At 37.6% G+C, this 20,083-nt stretch overlaps 1 protein-coding gene across 1 annotated transcript; it reads left to right on the forward strand.

The window, feature by feature from the left end:
- Positions 1-5,564: 5,564 nt before the first annotated feature.
- Positions 5,565-16,028, forward strand: LOC145949464 (uncharacterized). The gene is made up of 12 exons (XM_083059417.1): positions 5,565-6,120; positions 6,184-6,599; positions 6,654-7,003; positions 12,615-12,765; positions 12,882-13,070; positions 13,161-13,248; positions 13,449-13,740; positions 13,824-13,997; positions 14,118-14,274; positions 14,546-14,599; positions 15,389-15,456; positions 15,662-16,028. Exons 1-12 carry the CDS (start codon positions 5,565-5,567, stop codon positions 16,026-16,028), a joined length of 2,862 nt encoding a protein of 953 aa, XP_082915543.1.
- The last annotated feature ends 4,055 nt before the right edge of the window (positions 16,029-20,083 follow it).

Genomic DNA, 20,083 nt, shown 5'->3' on the forward strand with positions numbered 1-20,083 from the left:
GCAAGAAGAAGATGCATTAGTTGCAACAACAAGTTAAGAGAAAATAATGATGATGTGACATCGTAGACTTGGTCATATGTTAGAGTGAGGCCTGAAAATTCTTGCGAAACATAATCTCTTGTCAGGGCTCAAAATGGTAAATTTATCATTTTGTGAGCATTGTGAGACAAGTAAGTAACATAGGTTGAAGTTTGCCAAAATAATTACGAGAAGTAGACACATACTTGACTTGATCCATTTTGATATATGGGAATCACCATAAGTATCTTTAGGAGGAGCAAAATACTTTGTGCATTCATTGATGATTACTCTAGGGGATTGTAGGTGTACCCAATCAAGAAGAAATTAGATGTGTTTCTAGTATTCAATGGGTTTAAACCACAAGTGGAGCTGAAATTGGGAAGAAAATTAAGTGCTTGAAGTCAAACAATGGAGGAAAATTATAGATGATGACTTTCTGCCATTTTGCAAGCAAGAGGGTATTTCAAGGCAATTCACAATGCCAGAAACACCTCAGCAAAATAGTTTAGCAGAGCAAATGAATAGAACTTTCTTAGATAGAACAAGAGTTATGCTAAGAACAATGAAAGTTGTTGAATCTTTTTGGGTAAAAGTAGTTAAAATCGCATGTTATGTAGTAAATTGATCACCATCAACAAAAATCAATTTGAAAACACCAATGGAGATGCGGAGAGGCAAACTAGTTGATCATTCTTCCTTACATGTGTTTGGATGTCCTGTGCACGTGATGTACAACTCCCAAGAAAGAACAAAGTTGGATCTAAAGTATAGAAAATGCATATTCTTGGGTTATGCTAACAATGTTATGGGGTATCGCCTGTGGGATCCCATTGCCTGCAAGGTTGTTGTTAGCAAGGATGTAGTCTTTGTAGAGAATGAACTACAAAAGGGGAAAAAATGATAACACTACCAAAGACACTACTACAATGGTGAAAGAGAGGAAGTTTAAAGAAGATGACATTTTTGAAGTAGAACAAGAACACGAAAAAAAAGAACCAAATGAGGCCAATGATAGAGAAACTCAACATACAAAATGTGAGATAAGGAGACCATCTTAGCACTCAAATTATGTCATGGAAAGCCCGATGCATATCTTCTAACTGAAGAAGAGGAACCATTAACCTTTCAAAAGGATTTGAGGAGTTCATATGCTTTTTTATGGATGACAACAATGCAAGAAAAAATGGAGACCTTACATAGAAACAAGACATGGCAACCTGTTAAACTTCCAAAAGATTGAAAAGTCATTGGTTGTAAATAAGTCTACAAGATTAAACGAAATGACAATGATCAAATGGAATAGTATCGTGCAAGGTTGGTGATTAAGGGATATGTTCATAAAGATAGCATTAATGTCAATAATAATTTTTTTAATTATTTTATTAATTTATTATTATTATTAATCTCGTATATAAATAGTGTTGGCAATGAGTGCAAGTAAGGATATTGAAGTATCTAGAGAACTAAAATTGCTACTTTAACAAGTATAGAACCAAGTACATGTATTATTTTAAACGCGTGGATAAAAACATGTATTATAGAACCATATACCATTGTCATCCCTTGTCACGTATATCCCTAATTATAACATCTTAGCCGTAGTGATTTTGGTAGGCCGATGATCTAACAATAAATGGGATTTAAAGTAAATTTTGCTAGTTTTTTTTCTTTAAATGAAAAAATTATAAGACGGGTCTTTCTGTAAATATATAAAGAACTTTTTTTATCCGTATATAAAGAGCTTTTTGTCTATACATGTAATTTTCGTACTTTAAAAAAAAGTAATACTCCTTCCGTTTTATATTCATAGTTGTTTTGACATTATTTTTTTATATTTTTTTTATTGTCACTTTTCTAAAATTAATGACTTATTAATTTTCTTTTTCATTTTTATCCTTGATTATTAATTTGTGTTTATTGAACAATGTATTTATTCATTTTCAATGTACATATTTCTTCTCCAATTACCTAAAGGATACAACAAGAAAATAAGTAATAAATATTTTGAAAAATTAAAATATTAATCATTTTCTAAATTCTTTTACATAAAGTTTAAACATAAAAAAATGGAGGGAATAGCAAATAATTTTCTATTAATAAGCCAAAAATTAAAACTTATTGAACAGCCTGGGCTTTTTGGTTTCACAAAGTGACATATCTCCACCTTCTCACTCCTATTTGTAGAGCCATTCCTCTAAAACTTTATGACAAGGTGATAAGTGTCTAACTAGTCTGATGAAATCTAAATTTGAGACACTTATCTAGCACAATTTTTGTACATATTGATATAATTTTGGTCAATATATACTTAGAATCAAAGAGGGACTCTTAATTTATATTATTATAGGGAGTGATGAGTCTTTTGATCAAATTTTGTGTTTATTTTGTAGGTTTTGAAGTCTGAAGGCAAACGGCTCAGCCCTTCAAAAGGGCTGAGTGCTTTCAAGCCAAAGAGCCCTTCAAAAGTGCACCAAACTGGAGGCTCTCAGCCACTCCAAGGCGCTGAGCAGTTTTGGCCCTGGTAGAAGGAGTGCTCTCTACCTCCTAGACGCTCAGCAGATCTAAAGCGCCCATCCACTTATGCTTGCTTAATAGTGAAGAATTTCTCAGGCGCTCAGCAGATTTGAGGGGCTCAGCCCTTCATATTACTTCATGATGAAGAATTCTTCAAACTGCTCAGCCGTTTCAAGGCGCTGAGCGGATTCTTCTCTTTCCTACCTACTCTGTTTTAATTCCAGCACTTATAAAAGGGTAGAGGAGAGAGAAAAAGGGGCATCACTAGCTGCACGAAGAAAAGAACAAAGAGGAACAAGGAAACAGAGCACTTTGGAGCTCGTGGGGATGCGATTCTTCAGAGGATCTCTTTCTTCTACCTTTCTTCTTGTTGTTTTGTGATTTCTTGTACCATGGATAGCTAAAGCTCTAAGGTTGGGATTGATGTAATCATCAAACTCCTTTGTATTCCTCTTTGATTCATATATATATCTCATCTATTACTCAATGTTAGTGATTTGTTTCTGTTCTTAATGCTTTGATGAACTGATCATTTATCTTTGATTTCGGATTTAGAATTTTGTTGGAAAACATTTTCTGAATCTAGATTTGGAACGAATCACCTATTAGTTTCAAAGGTCGGGAATGATTTTGGAATTAATAGTTGTAAGAAGTTCTGACTCTTAATGCGGAATATTTAACTGAATGAAGTGAGGAATCATTCATTGAGTTAAATATCTTAAAATTTATTATGCCAAGGAATTGGGTCTGAATGAATATAGAGAACTCAATGGCCATGAGTAATGGAATCATTTGAAAGAATGAATAGGAATGCATAGGAGGGAGTTTGATGAAATCTAATCCCAACTGTTTCTCATATCTATTTTTCTTAAATCTAATCTGACTTTTGGTTACTTATTCTCATCAAATTTTGAACATGTGTAATTACTCAAGTTTTAAATTTACAAGTACCAACTAGTATAATAGAAATCAAAGGTTACTTCACAAGTCCCTGAGGATCGACAACCTTTTAACTATATTACAGAGACTTGTTTGCGCTTGCTCAGAAAACCAACAAGTTTCTTGGCGTCGTTGCCAGGGACTTATGTCAAGACAGTTTGTGATTTCTATTATTCTTATTATAGCTTGTTGTATATATTTGTTTTGTTTTCTTTTTGTTAAATATATTCTTTACCTAGTTGTTCTAACTTTTCTGTTTAAGTCAGTCTTTGTATGCGAGGTAAAATTCTTGCTGAGCGTTTGCTATTTGATCCAAAGATTGAGAAAACAGCTAGGAAAAATAATAGCAAAAGAAAGCGGCAAAGGAAGCTTGAATAGGAAAGGCAGGAACAGGAAGGTACTTCCACCTTAGTTTCAACTCAACATTCTACTCCTGAATCAATGGCTGAAGAAAGACCGGGTGGTGATAGACCACATCATCATCCTCCAAGGAGACTCCTAGGAGAATATAATCATCAATTGGGTCCTAGGCATTTCTTCGGTATCGCCAGGCCAACCAAGGGGGTGGAAATGAAACTAGCACTATTATCTCTCATAACTGCTAATCAATTTGCAGGGATGGACCATGAAGATCCCTACACGCATCTATCTTCTTTGTATGAGCTCATTGACACTATGGGCCTTCCTGGAGAAGATGAAGAAGCAGTATATCTGCGATTATTTCCTTTTTCTTTGACAGGTAAGGCCAAGACATGGCTGCAGGCTCACCCAAATCAAAGTTTGACCAGATGGAAGGATGTAGAGCGGAAGTTCTTGGCTAGATTCTTTCCTCCTTCCAGATATATAAGTGCCAAATCAGCAATAGCAACATTTTCTCAAGGTGCTGATGAACCTTTGTGTGAAGCTTTGATGAGATATAAGTCCTTACTGAGAAAATGCCCAAATCATGGGTTTGATGATGTTGCACAACTCAACATGTTCTGTAATGGGTTAAGGCTGCAAACAAAAATGTTATTGGATGCTTCTACAGGTGGTTCTATGATGATGAAGGATTTTGAGGAAGCAATCACTATCAGTAATGCTTTGGCAGCTAGTGATTACCAAGCTCACCATGATAGAAGCCAGCCCACAAAAAGAGGAATTCTGGAACTGGATACTCAAAATGCAATTCTAGCTCAGAATAAACTTCTTTCTCAGCAAATGGAAGAGTTAAAAAAATAGATGTCCAAGCTTCAAGTGGGATCATCTTCACGCCCTCAACAGGTAATGAGATGTGATTTTTGTGCAGGTGATCATCCAAATGGACATTGTACCATCTTTGAACCAGACCAGGAGGAGGAAGTGAATTACATGAATAATCCAGGAGGGCAAGGGAATTTCTCTGGAAATTACAATCAGAATCAAGGCTGGAGGAACAATCAAAATTAGTATTCTGGGTGGAAGAAAGAAGTAGGGCCATCACAAAGGCAACCTCCACAGAAGCCATATCAAAATCAATCTTCTTATCAGCCAAAAAGGCTATCAAAAATGGAGGAAGCTCTTACATAGTTTATGCAGGTTTTCACAACCAATCAGAAAAATACTAAAGCTTCTATCAGAAATCTAGAAGTACAAATAGGGCAGTTAGCTAAACAATTGGCAGATCAGCAAAGCAACAATTTCTCAACCAATACACAGGTCAATCCTAAAGAGCATTGTCAGTTAATTGCAACCAGGAGAGGCACTGTGATAGGAAAGGGGATTGGTGATAATTTGAGAGAAAATAAAGATGGAGTGGATGAAGATAAGAGTGAAGTTGAGTTGGAAAGTGAGAAAGAGGTGGAGTTGAATAAAGAGGCAGAAAAACATGAGAAAAATAAAAAATTGAGTGAAAAAAATGAGAGTGGAGATGGAGATGTGATGGAGGAGAGTAAGAAGAAGGGGAAAGAAGTTGTTAGGCCTCCTCCTGTGAAGAATTTACCTTATCCACATGATCCATCAAAGAAAGACAAGGAACGCCAATTTGCAAGGTTCCTTGATATAATCAAGAGGTTGCAGATCAACATACCCTTTGCAGAGGCTTTAGAACAGATGTATCTTATGCAAGATTTATGAAGGAGATTCTGACAAAGAATAGAAAATTGAGTGAGGATGTAACAGTGGAGTTAGAGGCAGGTTGTAGGGCTATAATTCAGAAGTCACTTCCACAAAAATCTAGAGACCCAGGGAGTTGCACTTTGCCAGTCACCATTGGCAATCTCTCTGTGGGGAAGGCATTGTTGGACTTAGGGGCTAGTATCAATCTTATGCCCTTATCTATGTTACAGAGGATAGGTGAGGTGGAGGTGAGACCTACCAGGATGACTCTGCAGCTGGCTGATAGATCTATAAAGTATCCTCATGGTATTGTTGAAGACCTATTGGTTAAGGTTGATAAATTTTTGTTTCCAGTTGATTTTGTTAGCATGGACATAGAGGAGGATTCTGAAGTTCCTCTCATTCTGGGACGGCCATTCATGAAGACAACCAAGGTCATCATTGATGTTGATGATGGAAAACTCAAGGTTAGAGTGCAGGATGATGAGGTGAATTTTAATGTTTTTGAAGCCATGAAACACCTAAATGACAAGACAAGTTGCTTTAGAGTGGATGTGATTGATGAAGTGTGTATGGAAGCTCAAAGAAAATTCTCAGTAGCCACACCATAAGAGAAAGCATTGGTGAATGCAGTCATTGATACCAATAAGGAGGAAGAAAAAGAAGTTCAGAAATGTTTGGAGGAGTTGGACAAAGTAAAGAAGATTTCTCCTAATTCTACAAGTGTGCAAGATTTAAAGAAGGAGGAAAAGTCTCAATCTCAAAAGTTAGAATTGAAGCAATTGCCAAGCCATCTCAAATATGTGTTTTTAGAAGAAAATGGTGGCAAACCAGTCATAATCAGTAGTTCCTTGTCAATGGAGGAGGAAAAGAAGTTAGTTGAAGTTATGAAGGCGAATGAAGGAGCTATTGGATGGACTTTGTCTGATCTAAAGGGTATTATTCCTTCATACTACATGCACTGGATCTTGATGGAACAGGATTATAGGCCCGTAGCACAACCTCAAAGGCGCCTTAATCCAACAGTGAAGGAGGTGGTCAGAAAAGAGGTGATTAAGTTACTTGAATCTGGCATGATCTATCCTATCTCCTACAGTGTCTAGGTTAGCCCTGTTCAAGTGGTTCCTAAGAAAGGAGGCATGACAGTGGTGATGAATGACAAAAATGAATTAATTCCTACAAGGACAGTCACTAGTTGGCGGATGTGTATTGATTATCGGAAGCTGAACCAGGCAACAAGGAAGGATCACTTCCCATTACCCTTCATGGACCAGATGTTAGAGAGGTTGGTGGGCCAAGCCTACTACTACTTTTTGGATGGTTATTCTAGGTACAATCAGATAGCAGTGGACCTGAAGGACCAAGAGAAGACAGAATTTACATGTCCTTTTGGTGTTTTTGCATATAGGAAAATGCCATTTGGATTATGTAACGCACCAGCCACATTTCAAAGGTGTATGCTAGCCATATTTTTGATCTTGTTGAGAAATGTACAGAGATTTTCATGGACGATTTTTCTGTGTTTGGAGCATCATTAGATACATGTCTGGAGAATCTAAACACTGTACTAAGGCGGTGTGTTGAAACAAACTTGGTTCTTAACTGGGAAAATGCCATTTTATGGTGACTGAAGGAATAGTGCTTGGCCACAAGATTTCTAGAAGAGGCATTGAGGTGGATCTAGCCAAAGTTGAGGTCATCTCTAAGCTTCCTCCACCAATAAATGTGAAAGGAATCATAAGCTTTCTGGGACATGCTGGATTCTATAGGCAGTTCATTCAAGATTTTTCAAAGATCGCTAAACCGCTTAGCAATCTCCTTGTGAAAGATGTTAAATTCCAATTTGATGATAATTTCTTGTCTGCTTTTTCACTATTAAAACAAAAATTGTGTTCAACACCTTGATGAAGATTTTCGCAATCTCTCCACTTGGCAAGCGGACCAAGTTTCGATGTAGTATTTAAGTATCGTCCTCAAGGATTTGAGAATTTAGTAATTGTTACTCTAATGATTAATATAGAGATGTTGATATGATTGGAAGTGAGCTAATGTGAGGCAAAATTAAAACGGTAATGTAAAAGTTATAAGAACAATTATATGAAACAAGGATTGGACCCTAGAGCACTTGCTAACTCCTAAATTTCCTTAAAATAAATATGATTTCATCTTCATGACTTCCACGTTCATTTAGTAATTCAACAAGATCCCTCAAAATTGAATCCTAAAGTAATTAATCTAAAACATGATTCCTCTATGTTTTATGATTAACACTTTGCATTAAGAGCAATGACTTGAACAAGGTGACTAAACAAATCAAGTCTATTCCTAGAGCAAGAGATGTTTAGGTGCAAGATTCAGTTCGGGTTTTCAAAAACGTTTTCCAACCGGATTCAAAAACCAAAAATCATACAACGGGTGATCAAGCCGATATAAGCATTAAGAGAAGAATCAAACACAAGTAATGAAAATGAAATGCATATATATATTTAAGAAGAAGAAGAGTTAGTAGTTACATCTAGACCAATCCTCAAAGATTTAGACCCTCATGGCCATTTACAAGATCAAAGGAGTGGAAGAAGAAATTACAAAGGAAGAGATGAAGAAAAGGAGTTGATCCTCGTTCCCAAGTGATCCAGCCTCCAAATCTTCGTTCCCACTCTGTTCTTTCTTCCTCCTGTGCTCCCAGCTCTTGTTTTTCTTGTTGTTTTCGTCTCTCTTCCCCCTTTTCTCTCTCCCCTGCCCTTTTATAATTGCTAGAATTAAAACAGAGTAGGCAGGAAAGAGAAGAATCCGCTCAGCGCCTTGAAACGGCTGAGCGGTTTGAAGAATTCTTCACCATGAAGTAATCTGAATGGCTGAGCCATTCAAATCCGCTGAGCGCCTGAGAGATTCTTCATTGTTAAGCAAGCACAAGGGGCTGGGCGCTTCATATCCGCTCAGCGCCTAGGAGGCAGAGAGCACTCCTTCTTCCAGGGCCAAATCCGCTCAGCGCCTTATAGTGGCTGAGCGCCTCTCTTTTGCTGCATTTGTTGAGCTCTCTGGCTTGAAGGCGCTCAGCCGTTTCAAGGCGCTCAGCCGTTTGCCTCCAGATTTCAAAACCTACAAAATAACACCAAATTGGATCAAAGGCTTCCTATTCCCTGTACTAACATTAATCAAAAGCACCTCTTTGATTCTAAGTATATATAGATCAAAATAATATCAATATGTACACAAAATGTGCTAGATAAGTGTCTCAAGTGAGTATTAAATCAAACTAATTAGACACTTATCAAGCTACCCCCAACTTGGAAATTTGTTTGTCCTCAAACAAAAAGTCTTAACTAAGAGTATAATATAACTAGTTTATATATTCAGTGAATCACTAAAAGTTTCACCCACAAAAAATATGTTAACGCACTTACATGATTACAAAGAATCCAATGAACTTGTTTACAAAATCCAGTGAGTACATGTTACAACAAATGGTGCCCACATGATAACAAAAATTATGAACCTCAAGCACACTCAAGGGAAATATTCACTCATCTTCCATTGTTTTCAACCCAGAGCACTCAAATTTCCTCACCAATGTGTATCTCTCAATGATATGTTGTGAAGGGTGAGTGTTTCTCTCATTTCATGCACTAAAACACGCTAAGTCTGATTTGTTACTCGTCTCCCACAAGTCTATTGTTAAGACTAAGCATGGATCACTAAGGGCTTAAGAGGGTTGTAATGTGGCCTGGCTATCAGAGATTTGGTTTTTCTTTGGGAATCTGAAGGCCTGTTTGACAAGAGACATTCTCACTCATATGGGTTAATTCCAAATTCTTGCACTAACTTGAACTCTCTTGACTCTTTATGTTTCATCCCTCTTTTTGATTGAATTTACTGGTTCCTTCTCTTTCAGACTGTACACAAATTGATGAACTGATAACAAGGAACCTTGATTATAAAATTAACTCTATTTTTTTTTTTTAAAGTAATGGATATACACAGGAAACACACTTTGCCTGTACAATTCAGCTCCAACCATATGATCTCTTCATACATGCTACCCCCAACTTGGTTCAAAACCCACTTGTTTCATGAGAATGTCTCTTACCAACAAGGCTAAGGACAATCATGGTTTTTCTTTTTAAGCTTAGGGGTTCTGTTTAGGCTCAAAACTGTTTGATTAAAGGTTTATGTAGTTCATGGGTTGGCTTTTTGGCTACTGGCTACATATAATAAACAATTGCCTTAGTAAATTCCAAGCATAGCTTAACTGTAACTCATGGGAGACTCAAACAAAACTGACTGCATGAATCAGTGATGACTCTCAATGATTGAATTTTAACTGTTTGGCTCACTCCCTCACACGGCTTGGTTAAGTGCCCTGGATGTCAACAACTTCAGACTCATTTCAATTTCACTTGAACATACTTGAAGCACACAATTAAAGTCAAAAATGTACAACCACTGGTGCAACAATGTAGATTTCCAGATTAGCAAACAATGCTCATTGAAAACTTTGAACCATGAAAATGCTCATTCCAGAAAGATTATCAATTTGATTCCCAAAAAGAATTTTGTCATCACCACAAGTGGACACAAAACACATTAGATACTAATACGATATTTGCATGAAAGCACAACAGAAATCAAAAGAGAGAACTTAAAACTTACCTTGAATCAAAGAGAATGATGGTGTGTATGAAAGAGAAGAAAGCGAGAGAAAATGAGAAGACCAGGTTTGAAAGTGTTGGGAATGAAAGACAAATAAAGGGATAACTTCTTTTCTGTTCTTGGATTGGTCTTTCTCAATTTTTTTTTTTGAGGCGCTCAGCCCTTTTTAGGCGCTCAGCCATTTGGGTACAGAGAGCATTATAAAGAAAAGCGCTGAGCGCTTTGAAAACGCTCAGCCATTTGATGCAGAAATCTCAACTAAAATGTTTTGCTGATATGAACGGCTGAGCGCCTTGAAACGGCTGAGCCGTTTACCCCCTGTGAGGAAAATTTATCTACAAAGTAGACACTGCAGCCAAACGGCTGAGCCATTTTTAATGGCTGAGCCGTTTTGTCAGTTTTGTAAACTTACCTGGAAGAATCACATTTTGTTCTCCTTTCACACTCCCACTTCCAGTTACCTTCAATAAACTATAAAAAGCATAACACAAGAGAAGAGAATGTTGAAGGAACAAAACATTTGATAGAATGCATCATCAAAACATCAAATCACAAACTCAACTCTTCAAAAGCATAACTACATATGTAAAGTATTAAACTAAAATGAAAATGAGAATTCAAACCAAAATAGCTGGGTTGCCTCCCAGTAAGCGCTTCTTTATTGTCATTAGCTTGACACTTCCTGTATGACCATGGCTCCTTCAGATAAGTAATGGTGGTGAGTCTTTCACCTCGCCACCCAAATATTGTTTGAGCCTTTGACCATTTACTACCCAAATCCTTCCAGTGGCAGGATTTTCAAGTTCAATAGCCCCATATGATTTGACTTACTTGTAAATATATAGGTGAGTCCACAAAACACAACAAAACAAATATATCTATATATTATAAATATTCACAAACTAAATTATTTACAAAATTACAAAATCACAAGAACAAGAATTACTAAATAACACCAAATCCCCGGCAACGGCGCCAGAAACTTGATGAAGATTTTCGCAATCTCTCCACTTGGCAAGCGGACCAAGTTTCGATGTAGTATTTAAGTATCGTCCTCAAGGATTTGAGAATTTAGTAATTGTTACTCTAATGATTAATATAGAGATGTTGATATGATTGGAAGTGAGCTAATGTGAGGCAAAATTAAAACGGTAATGTAAAAGTTATAAGAACAATTATATGAAACAAGGATTGGACCCTAGAGCACTTGCTAACTCCTAAATTTCCTTAAAATAAATATGATTTCATCTTCATGACTTCCACGTTCATTTAGTAATTCAACAAGATCCCTCAAAATTGAATCCTAAAGTAATTAATCTAAAACATGATTCCTCTATGTTTTATGATTAACACTTTGCATTAAGAGCAATGACTTGAACAAGGTGACTAAACAAATCAAGTCTATTCCTAGAGCAAGAGATGTTTAGGTGCAAGATTCAGTTCGGGTTTTCAAAAACGTTTTCCAACCGGATTCAAAAACCAAAAATCATACAACGGGTGATCAAGCCGATATAAGCATTAAGAGAAGAATCAAACACAAGTAATGAAAATGAAATGCATATATATATTTAAGAAGAAGAAGAGTTAGTAGTTACATCTAGACCAATCCTCAAAGATTTAGACCCTCATGGCCATTTACAAGATCAAAGGAGTGGAAGAAGAAATTACAAAGGAAGAGATGAAGAAAAGGAGTTGATCCTCGTTCCCAAGTGATCCAGCCTCCAAATCTTCGTTCCCACTCTGTTCTTTCTTCCTCCTGTGCTCCCAGCTCTTGTTTTTCTCGTTGTTTTCGTCTCTCTTCCCCCTTTTCTCTCTCCCCTGCCCTTTTATAATTGCTAGAATTAAAACAGAGTAGGCAGGAAAGAGAAGAATCCGCTCAGCGCCTTGAAACGGCTGAGCGGTTTGAAGAATTCTTCACCATGAAGTAATCTGAATGGCTGAGCCATTCAAATCCGCTGAGCGCCTGAGAGATTCTTCATTGTTAAGCAAGCACAAGGGGCTGGGCGCTTCATATCCGCTCAGCGCCTAGGAGGCAGAGAGCACTCCTTCTTCCAGGGCCAAATCCGCTCAGCGCCTTATAGTGGCTGAGCGCCTCTCTTTTGCTGCATTTGTTGAGCTCTCTGGCTTGAAGGCGCTCAGCCGTTTCAAGGCGCTCAGCCGTTTGCCTCCAGATTTCAAAACCTACAAAATAACACCAAATTGGATCAAAGGCTTCCTATTCCCTGTACTAACATTAATCAAAAGCACCTCTTTGATTCTAAGTATATATAGATCAAAATAATATCAATATGTACACAAAATGTGCTAGATAAGTGTCTCAAGTGAGTATTAAATCAAACTAATTAGACACTTATCACACCTGTAATCACTAGCCCTGATTGGAATTTTGATTTTGAACTAATGTGTGATGCTAGTGACTATGCAGTAGGTGTTGTTCTGGGTCAAAGGAAAAACAAGATTTTTCATGTCATACACTATGCAAGTAAGGTTTTGAATGAAACTCAAATGAGTTATGCAACCATAGAAAAAGAACTACTTGCAATAGTGTATGCACTTGAGAAATTCGTTCTTATTTAATTGGTTCTAAAATTACTGTGTTCACTGACCATGCAGCCATTAAATATTTGTTGACTAAATCTGATTCCAAACCAAGGCTGATAATATGGATTCTGTTGTTACAGGAATTTGATTTAGAAATCAAAGACAAGAAGGGCTGTGAAAACAACATTGCAGATCATCTGTCAAGACTAGAAAATGAAGAGGTGACCATACTTGAAAGTGCAATCCATGAGGAATTTCCAGATGAGAAATTATTCTCTGTGCAAGAAAGGCCTTGGTTTGCTAATATGGCGAATTTTAAGGCAGCTGAGGTTATTCCAGAAGATCTTAATTGGTAACAGAGAAAGAAATTCTTCAAGGCTTCTACTTACTATGTGTGGGATGATCCTTATTTATTTAAGATTGGTGTTGATGGTTTGTTGAGAAGATGTGCTTCAGGTGCAGAAGTTAAGGATATTTTGTGGCACTACCACAATTCACCTTATGGAGGTCACTACAACGGAGATCGCACAGCAGCAAAAATTCTTCAATTCGGATTCTACTAGCCTACTATCTTTAAAGATTCTCATGAGCATTGCAAAAATTGTGATAAGTGTCAGAGAACTGGAGGAATTTCCAAAAGACATGAGCTGCCTTTGCAAACATTCTTGAAGTTGAAGTCTTTGACTGCTGGGGCATTGACTTTGTAGGGCCACTTCCATCTTCTTACTCTAATGAGTACATTCTGGTTGCTGTGGATTATGTTTCTAAATGGGTAGAAGCCATGGCGACTCAGAAGCCTGATGCATGTACAGTGATCAAGTTCTTAAAGAAGAATATCTTTACCAGATTTGGAACACCGAGAGTGCTCATTAGTGATGGTGGCTCTCATTTCTGCAATACACAACTGAAGAAGGTGTTAGAGCATTATGGTGTGAGACACAAAGTAGCTACACCTTACCATCCTCAAAAAAATGGACAGGCAAAGGTTTCTAATAAGAAGTTGAAGAGAATATTGGAAAAGACTGTGGCCAGCTCAAGGAAAGACTGGCCTTAAAATTGGATGATACACTATCGGCTTACAGGACAGCATATAAAACTCCAATTGGACTCTCTCCGTTTCAGCTTGTATATGGAAAGGCTTGTCATCTCCTAGTTAAGTTGGAACATAGGGCCTATTGGGCTTTGAAAGCATTAAACTTTGATGTGAAAGCTGTAGGTGAGAAGAGAAAGCTTCAATTACATGAGCTTGAGGAAATGTAGTTACAGGCCTATGAATATTCTCGGATCTATAAGAGCAAAGTGAAGTCTTACCATGACAGGAAGATTGTACAGAGAAACTTCCAACCAGGCCAACAGGTGTTGTTGTTCAATTCCAGGTTGAGATTATTCCCTAGAAAGCTTAAATCCAAATGGTCAGGCCCATTTTTGATCAAATCAGTCAAACCTTATGGGGCAGTGGAGTTGGAAGAGCCAAATTCTGAAAGATCTTGGATGGTGAATGGACAGAGAATTAAGCCATACTTTGATGGTGAGGTTGAGAAACTTACCACTGTCATTCATCTCAATGATCCATGACTGAATGAACTGTCAAGCTAATGACAATAAAGAAGCGCTTTCTAGGAGGTAACCCAGCCAACATGTTTTGAACTTGGTTCCAGTTATTTATAGTATTTGCATATTTAGTTTCAGTTATGTGTTGATGTTTTAGTGAGTAAGTTTAGGATCGAATACTTAGGATAAAAATTGTTCATATGTATGGTTAATATTATGCATTTTCCTTTTTTCTCATTTGTGCTTGTTGTAGATAAGTGTAGAAGAAGAATTAAAGGAAATTTGGGTCAAAATTAAGCCATATCAGGTAATAAAATTTTGCTCCAAGAAGTAAGGGCTCAGCCCCTCATATCAGATGGAAAAATAGAGTAGCCTCTAGGGTCAAGGCACCCAGCGCCTTTAAGCAGCCCAGCGCCTTATATGAAAATTTCCAAAGAGGGGTCTTTGGAAGCAAAGCGCTCAGCGCCTCTAAGACGCTGAGCGCTTGGGAGGAACAAAATTTTAGGGAGCCTCTAGAGCCTATGCGCTCAGTGCTTTTCAATGGCTCAACTCTTTGTGAGAGCATTGCTCTCTAAAGCCTAAGCGCTCAGCGTTTTTCAATGGCTCAGCCCCTAAAATTAGAAAGCTCACTGGAGTTGAAGCACTCAGTGCTTCAAAAGCACTGAGCGGATGAGAGTCGGGCTTGGGTCCAATTAAAACAGAAAGCCCACATGCTGAGAAGTTAAAAGAACATTTATTTTGTAAAACCCTAGCTGCTCACTTCGAATTAGGACCCTAATTGAGACTCACACTCACATTGCGCTCTGCTCCCTTTCTCTTATTCTTCTTGCACACAACATCAAGTCACGTTCACATTCCAGGTATGTTTTATGGTCACTCCTTCTTCGTTGCATAAGTTCATATTCATGGAGGGTTACCATTTTTCTTTTGCTCTTATTCTTCAAAGTCAGTTTTAATGGTTAATCCTCTGTCTTTGCAAAATTTCTTTTAATCATACATGGGTGAAAATTTTCTGCAATGCATGAATTAGGGTTTGAACTTCTAATGTTTTCCCTATTTTAAGCCCTAAAGTTGTTTTCATGAAAGGTTTCCATAGATTGTGGGGTTTCAAGCTAAAGAATTTCAATTTTCAAACTCTGAGTCAAAGCGCTCAACGCTTCTAAGGTGCTGAGTGGATTAAGGGCAAAAACTCATAGTGTTCAAAGCACTCAGCGATTTCAAGGCGCTAAGCGGATTGAAGGCAGAGAGCTTCAGTGATCAAGGCGCTCAGCCCTTTCAAGGGGCTGAGCCGTTTATATCCTGTTGAGTTACTTACTTGTGGGTTGTTCTAACAAATTAATTTTGTTTCTCCTTGTTTTTATTTGAACAGATTCCAGATGGCCAAGACCAAGACTACTTCCCACACTCATGAGGTTCCTGCCAGCAAGAAAAGGAAGGGCCAAGCTTCCTCTAATCCCCCTCCTAGTGATTTAGACAATGATGAGCCTGCTCCACAACCTGTTGCTCCAATCCGTTTGGACAGGCAACGATTCCTTACCAAGTCTAAACAGCAAAGGTATACGGAATTGGAGCCCAGACAAATAATTGCTGAAAGAAGAATGGAGTTAGACGCAAGAGAATATATGGAGTTTCAAGGAGAATTAACAAGAAGGAAGTGGAAAAAATTGGCCACTCTAGAGAATAAATACAATGAGGATATCATCAAAGAATTATATGCCAATGCTTTCCCTCTATAGAGGCTTGATCAAACAAGAAACAGTTGGGTGAGAGGAGTCACAGTCAGCTATTCTAGGGATGCTATTAATGAATATCTGGGAAGCCCTTACAACTTGGGAGATGATGGACTTGATGAGTATGGCCGACTGAAGAAGGCTCGTGCTTTTAAGGCTAATAAAATGGCAAAGCTTTTATGCCTGCCAGGTTGTACTTATACAGTGGGGGTGATAGGAAATCCAGTTTCAATTCTTAGAAAGAATTTGAAAACTATTGCACGCATCTGGCAGAATTTCTTTTATTGTAATGTGTACTCTATTACACACATTTCTGATTTGAATATGCCCAGGGCAACTCTCCTCTACTCTATTTTGACAAAGGATGGTGTGTAAATAACTTCAATCATTTCTGATGAGATACATAAGACTGTCCTCTCTACTCCTTCTATTACAGGGGTTTCTAAACCCCTAGGATTTCCCGGATTGATTACAGGGTTGTGTATGGCAAGTGGCTCTCGCCTTCTGAATAATTTGAACAAATCTCTCCGACCTCCAATCAATTCTGCATACATCAAGATCCATTGCAAGAGTGAACAGCAGGGTGATACTTCACAGACTAGATCTCAAAGGCATTGGCAGGCATCCTCCTCTTCCCAAGTAGCTAGTCCAGAATTCATGGCTGCTCATTTTCACCACATTGAACAACAAAATCTGGCAAATCACTTGGCACTGATGTCCCTCAACACCAACATGTACCATGCTCATCAGTAGCAGTTCCATGGAGGCCCTCCATTCTAATGGCCATCCCTAGAGACTTTTCAACAACAACTCCACTGGCCTGGGGACAGTCCAAATTTTGAGGGAGGCGTGGAGGAGGAGCAGCCAGAACAAGAAGAGAAGCAAGAAGGTGGAGATGAAGGGGAAGATGAAGAAGGAGGCGAGGATGAGCAGAGAGAGGATGCTGAAGAAGGAGATGATGATGAGGAGGAGGACAGCTAAGGGTTTCTTAGTAGTTTTGTTTCATTTATTTTACAGTACTTTTAGTTGCAGTTTATTTTGGGTTACAGTAATTACTTTCAGTCTTTAATTTCATGTTTCAATTTGATGACTTTTCACCCGGTAAGTACTTTTGGGCCGTTTCAGTTAGCATGGTTGCCTTATTTTGCGAGCATGTAGTTTGTTAGTAAGTCTTTTTGGGCATAGTAATGTTTAACGTATATAAAAAAACAAAACAAAACAGAATTCTTTTTGGGAACTCAATTGACAATCTTTCTGGACGGAGCATTTTCATGATTCAAGTTTTCAATGAACGGTGTTTTCTAATCTGGAAGTTTTTATTGTTGCACAAGTGGTTGTACATTTTTGACTTTAAGTATGTGCTTCAAGCATGTTCAAGTGAAATTGAAATGAGTCTGAAGTTGTTGATGTCTAGGGCACTTAACCAAACCGTGTGAGTGAGTGGGCCAAACAGTTAAAATTCAATCATTGAGAGTCATCACTGATCATGCGGTCAGTTTTGTTTGAGTCTCCCATGAGTTACAGTTAAGCTATGCATGGAATTTATTGAGGCAATTGTTATTATACTTAGCTAGTAGCCAAAAAGCCAACCCATGAACTACATCAACCCTTGATCAGCCATTTTGAGCCTAAACAGAACCCTTAAGCTTATAAAGAAAAACCATGATTGTCCTTGAGCCTTGATGGTAAGAGACATTCTCATGAAACAAATGGGTTTGAGCCAAGTTGGGGGTAACTATATGTAGTTTTCATGTGGTTAGAGTTGTACAGGCAAAGTGTTGTTCTCTTTGTATATATTACTAAAAAAAAAAGATAAATTTATAATCAAGGTTCCTTGTTACCATTCCATCAATTATTGTAATATTCTAAAAGAGAAGGAACCAGTAAATACAATCAAAAGAGGTATGAGACATAAGAGTCAAGAGAATTCAAGCAAGTGCAAGAATTTGGTATTAACCCATATGAATGAGAATGTCTCTTGTCAAACAGGACTTTAATTTCCCAAAGAAAAACCAAGTCTCTGATAGCCAAGCCACATTACAACCCTCTTAAAGTCCTTAGTGATTCATGTTTAGTTGTAACAACAAACTTATGGGAGATAGGTAACAAAGCAAACTTAGTGTGTTTTGGTGCATGAAAAGAGAGAAACACTCACCCTTCACAGCATATTAAAGAGAGATACACAATGGTGAGGAAATTTTAGTGCTCTTGATTGAAAGAAATGGAAGATGAGTGAATATTTCCCTTGAGTATGCTTGATGTTCATAATTTTTGTTATCATGTGGGCACCATTTGTAGTAACATGTACTCATTGGATTTTGAAACAAGTTTCATTGGACTCCTTGAAACCATGTAAGTGCATTAACATATTTTTTTGGGTGAAACTTATAGTGATTCACTGGGTATATAAGTTAGTTATATTATTATCTCAATTAAGACCATTTGTTTGAGGACAAACAAATTTCCAAGTTGGGGGTAGCTTGATAAGTGTCTAACTAGTCTGATGAAATCTAAATTTGAGACACTTATCTAGCACAATTTTTGTACATATTGATATAATTTTGGTCAATATATACTTAGAATCAAAGAGGGACTCTTAATTTACATCATAGGGAGTGATGAGTCTTTTGATCAAATTTTGTGTTTATTTTGTAGGTTTTGAAGTCTGGAGGCAAACGGCTCAGCCCTTCAAAGGGGCTAAGCGCTTTCAAGCTAGAGAGCCCTTCAAAAGTGAAAGGAGGCGCTCAGCCACTCCAAGGAACTGAGCAGTTTTGGCCCTGGTAGAAGGAGTGTTCTCTGCCTCCTAGGTGCTCAGCGGATCTGAAGCGCCCAACCCCTTGTGCTTGCTTAGTAGTGAAGAATCTCTCAGGCGCTCAGTGGATTTGAGGGGCTCAGCCCTTCAGATTACTTCATGATGAAGAATTCTTCAAACTGCTCAGCCGTTTCAAGGCGCTGAGCGGATTCTTCTCTTTCCTGCCTACTCTATTTTAATTCCAACACTTATAAAAGGGCAGAGGAGAGAGAAAAAGGGGCATCACTAGCTGCACGAAGAAAAGAACAGAGAGGAACAAGGAAATAGAGCACTTTGAAGCTCGTGGAGACGCGATTCTTCAGAGGATCTCTTTCTTCTACCTTTCTTCTTGTTGTTTTGTGATTTCTTGTACCATGGTACCATGGAGAGCTAAAGCTCTAGGGTTGAGATTGATGTAATCATCGAACTCCTTTGTATTCCTCTTTGATTCATATATATATCTCATCTATTACTCAATGTTAGTGATTTGTTTATGTTCTTAATGCTTTGATGAACTGATCATTTATCTTTGATTTCAGATTTAGAATTTGGTTAGAAAACGTTTTCTGAATCTAGATTTGGAACGAATCACCTATTAGTTTCAAAGGTCAGGAATGATTTTGGAATTAATAGTCGTAAGAAGTTCTGACTCTTAATGCGGGATATTTAACTGAATGAAGTTAGGAATCATTCATTGAGTTAAATATCTTAGAATTTATTATGCCAAGGAATTGGGTCTGAATGAATATAGAGAACTCAATGGTCATGAGTAATGGAATCATTTGAATAATAGGAATGCATAGGAGGGAGATTGATGAAATCTAATCCCAAATGTTTCTCATATTTGTTTTTCTTAAATTTAATCTGACTTTTGGTTACTTAAGTTTGATCTATCATTCACATCAAATTTTGAACATGTGTAATTACTCAAGTTTTAAATTTACAAGTACCAACTAGTATAATAGAAATCAAAGCTTACTTCACAAATCCCTGAAGATCAACAACCTTTTAACTATTTTACAGAGACTTGGATGCGCTTGCTCAGAAAACCAACACAAGAGTAGTCACGTATGACCCACAAAGGCCATGTTCTTTAAGGAGGGTCCTCATTAAAGATAACAATTGCGATTATCGTACACAGGATTTAAATTGCACTAAATAAATGTTCCAAGTTGATGCCACCACAATTACCATTGCGTTGTGGCCACAAGCATTAATTCCAAAATCTTTGACATTGCCGTGAAAATTGCAATCACACCGACGCTATTTT

The sequence above is a fragment of the Cajanus cajan genome, chromosome 1 (genome assembly GCF_000230855.2).
Source record: "Cajanus cajan strain Asha chromosome 1, NIPB_CcT2T_4, whole genome shotgun sequence".
NCBI lineage: Eukaryota > Viridiplantae > Streptophyta > Magnoliopsida > Fabales > Fabaceae > Cajanus > Cajanus cajan.

Bases quoted from the DNA above. Each gene is read 5' to 3' on its own strand.
- LOC145949464 (XM_083059417.1), top strand. From the start codon at position 5,565: ATGAAGGAGATTCTGACAAAGAATAGAAAATTGAGTGAGGATGTAACA. The intron at 13,249-13,448 runs GTCACTACAACG...TTGACTTTGTAG, and splicing joins CCACAATTCACCTTATGGAG to GGCCACTTCCATCTTCTTAC. The intron at 14,275-14,545 runs GTTGAGAAACTT...TGCTTGTTGTAG, and splicing joins AGCCATACTTTGATGGTGAG to ATAAGTGTAGAAGAAGAATT.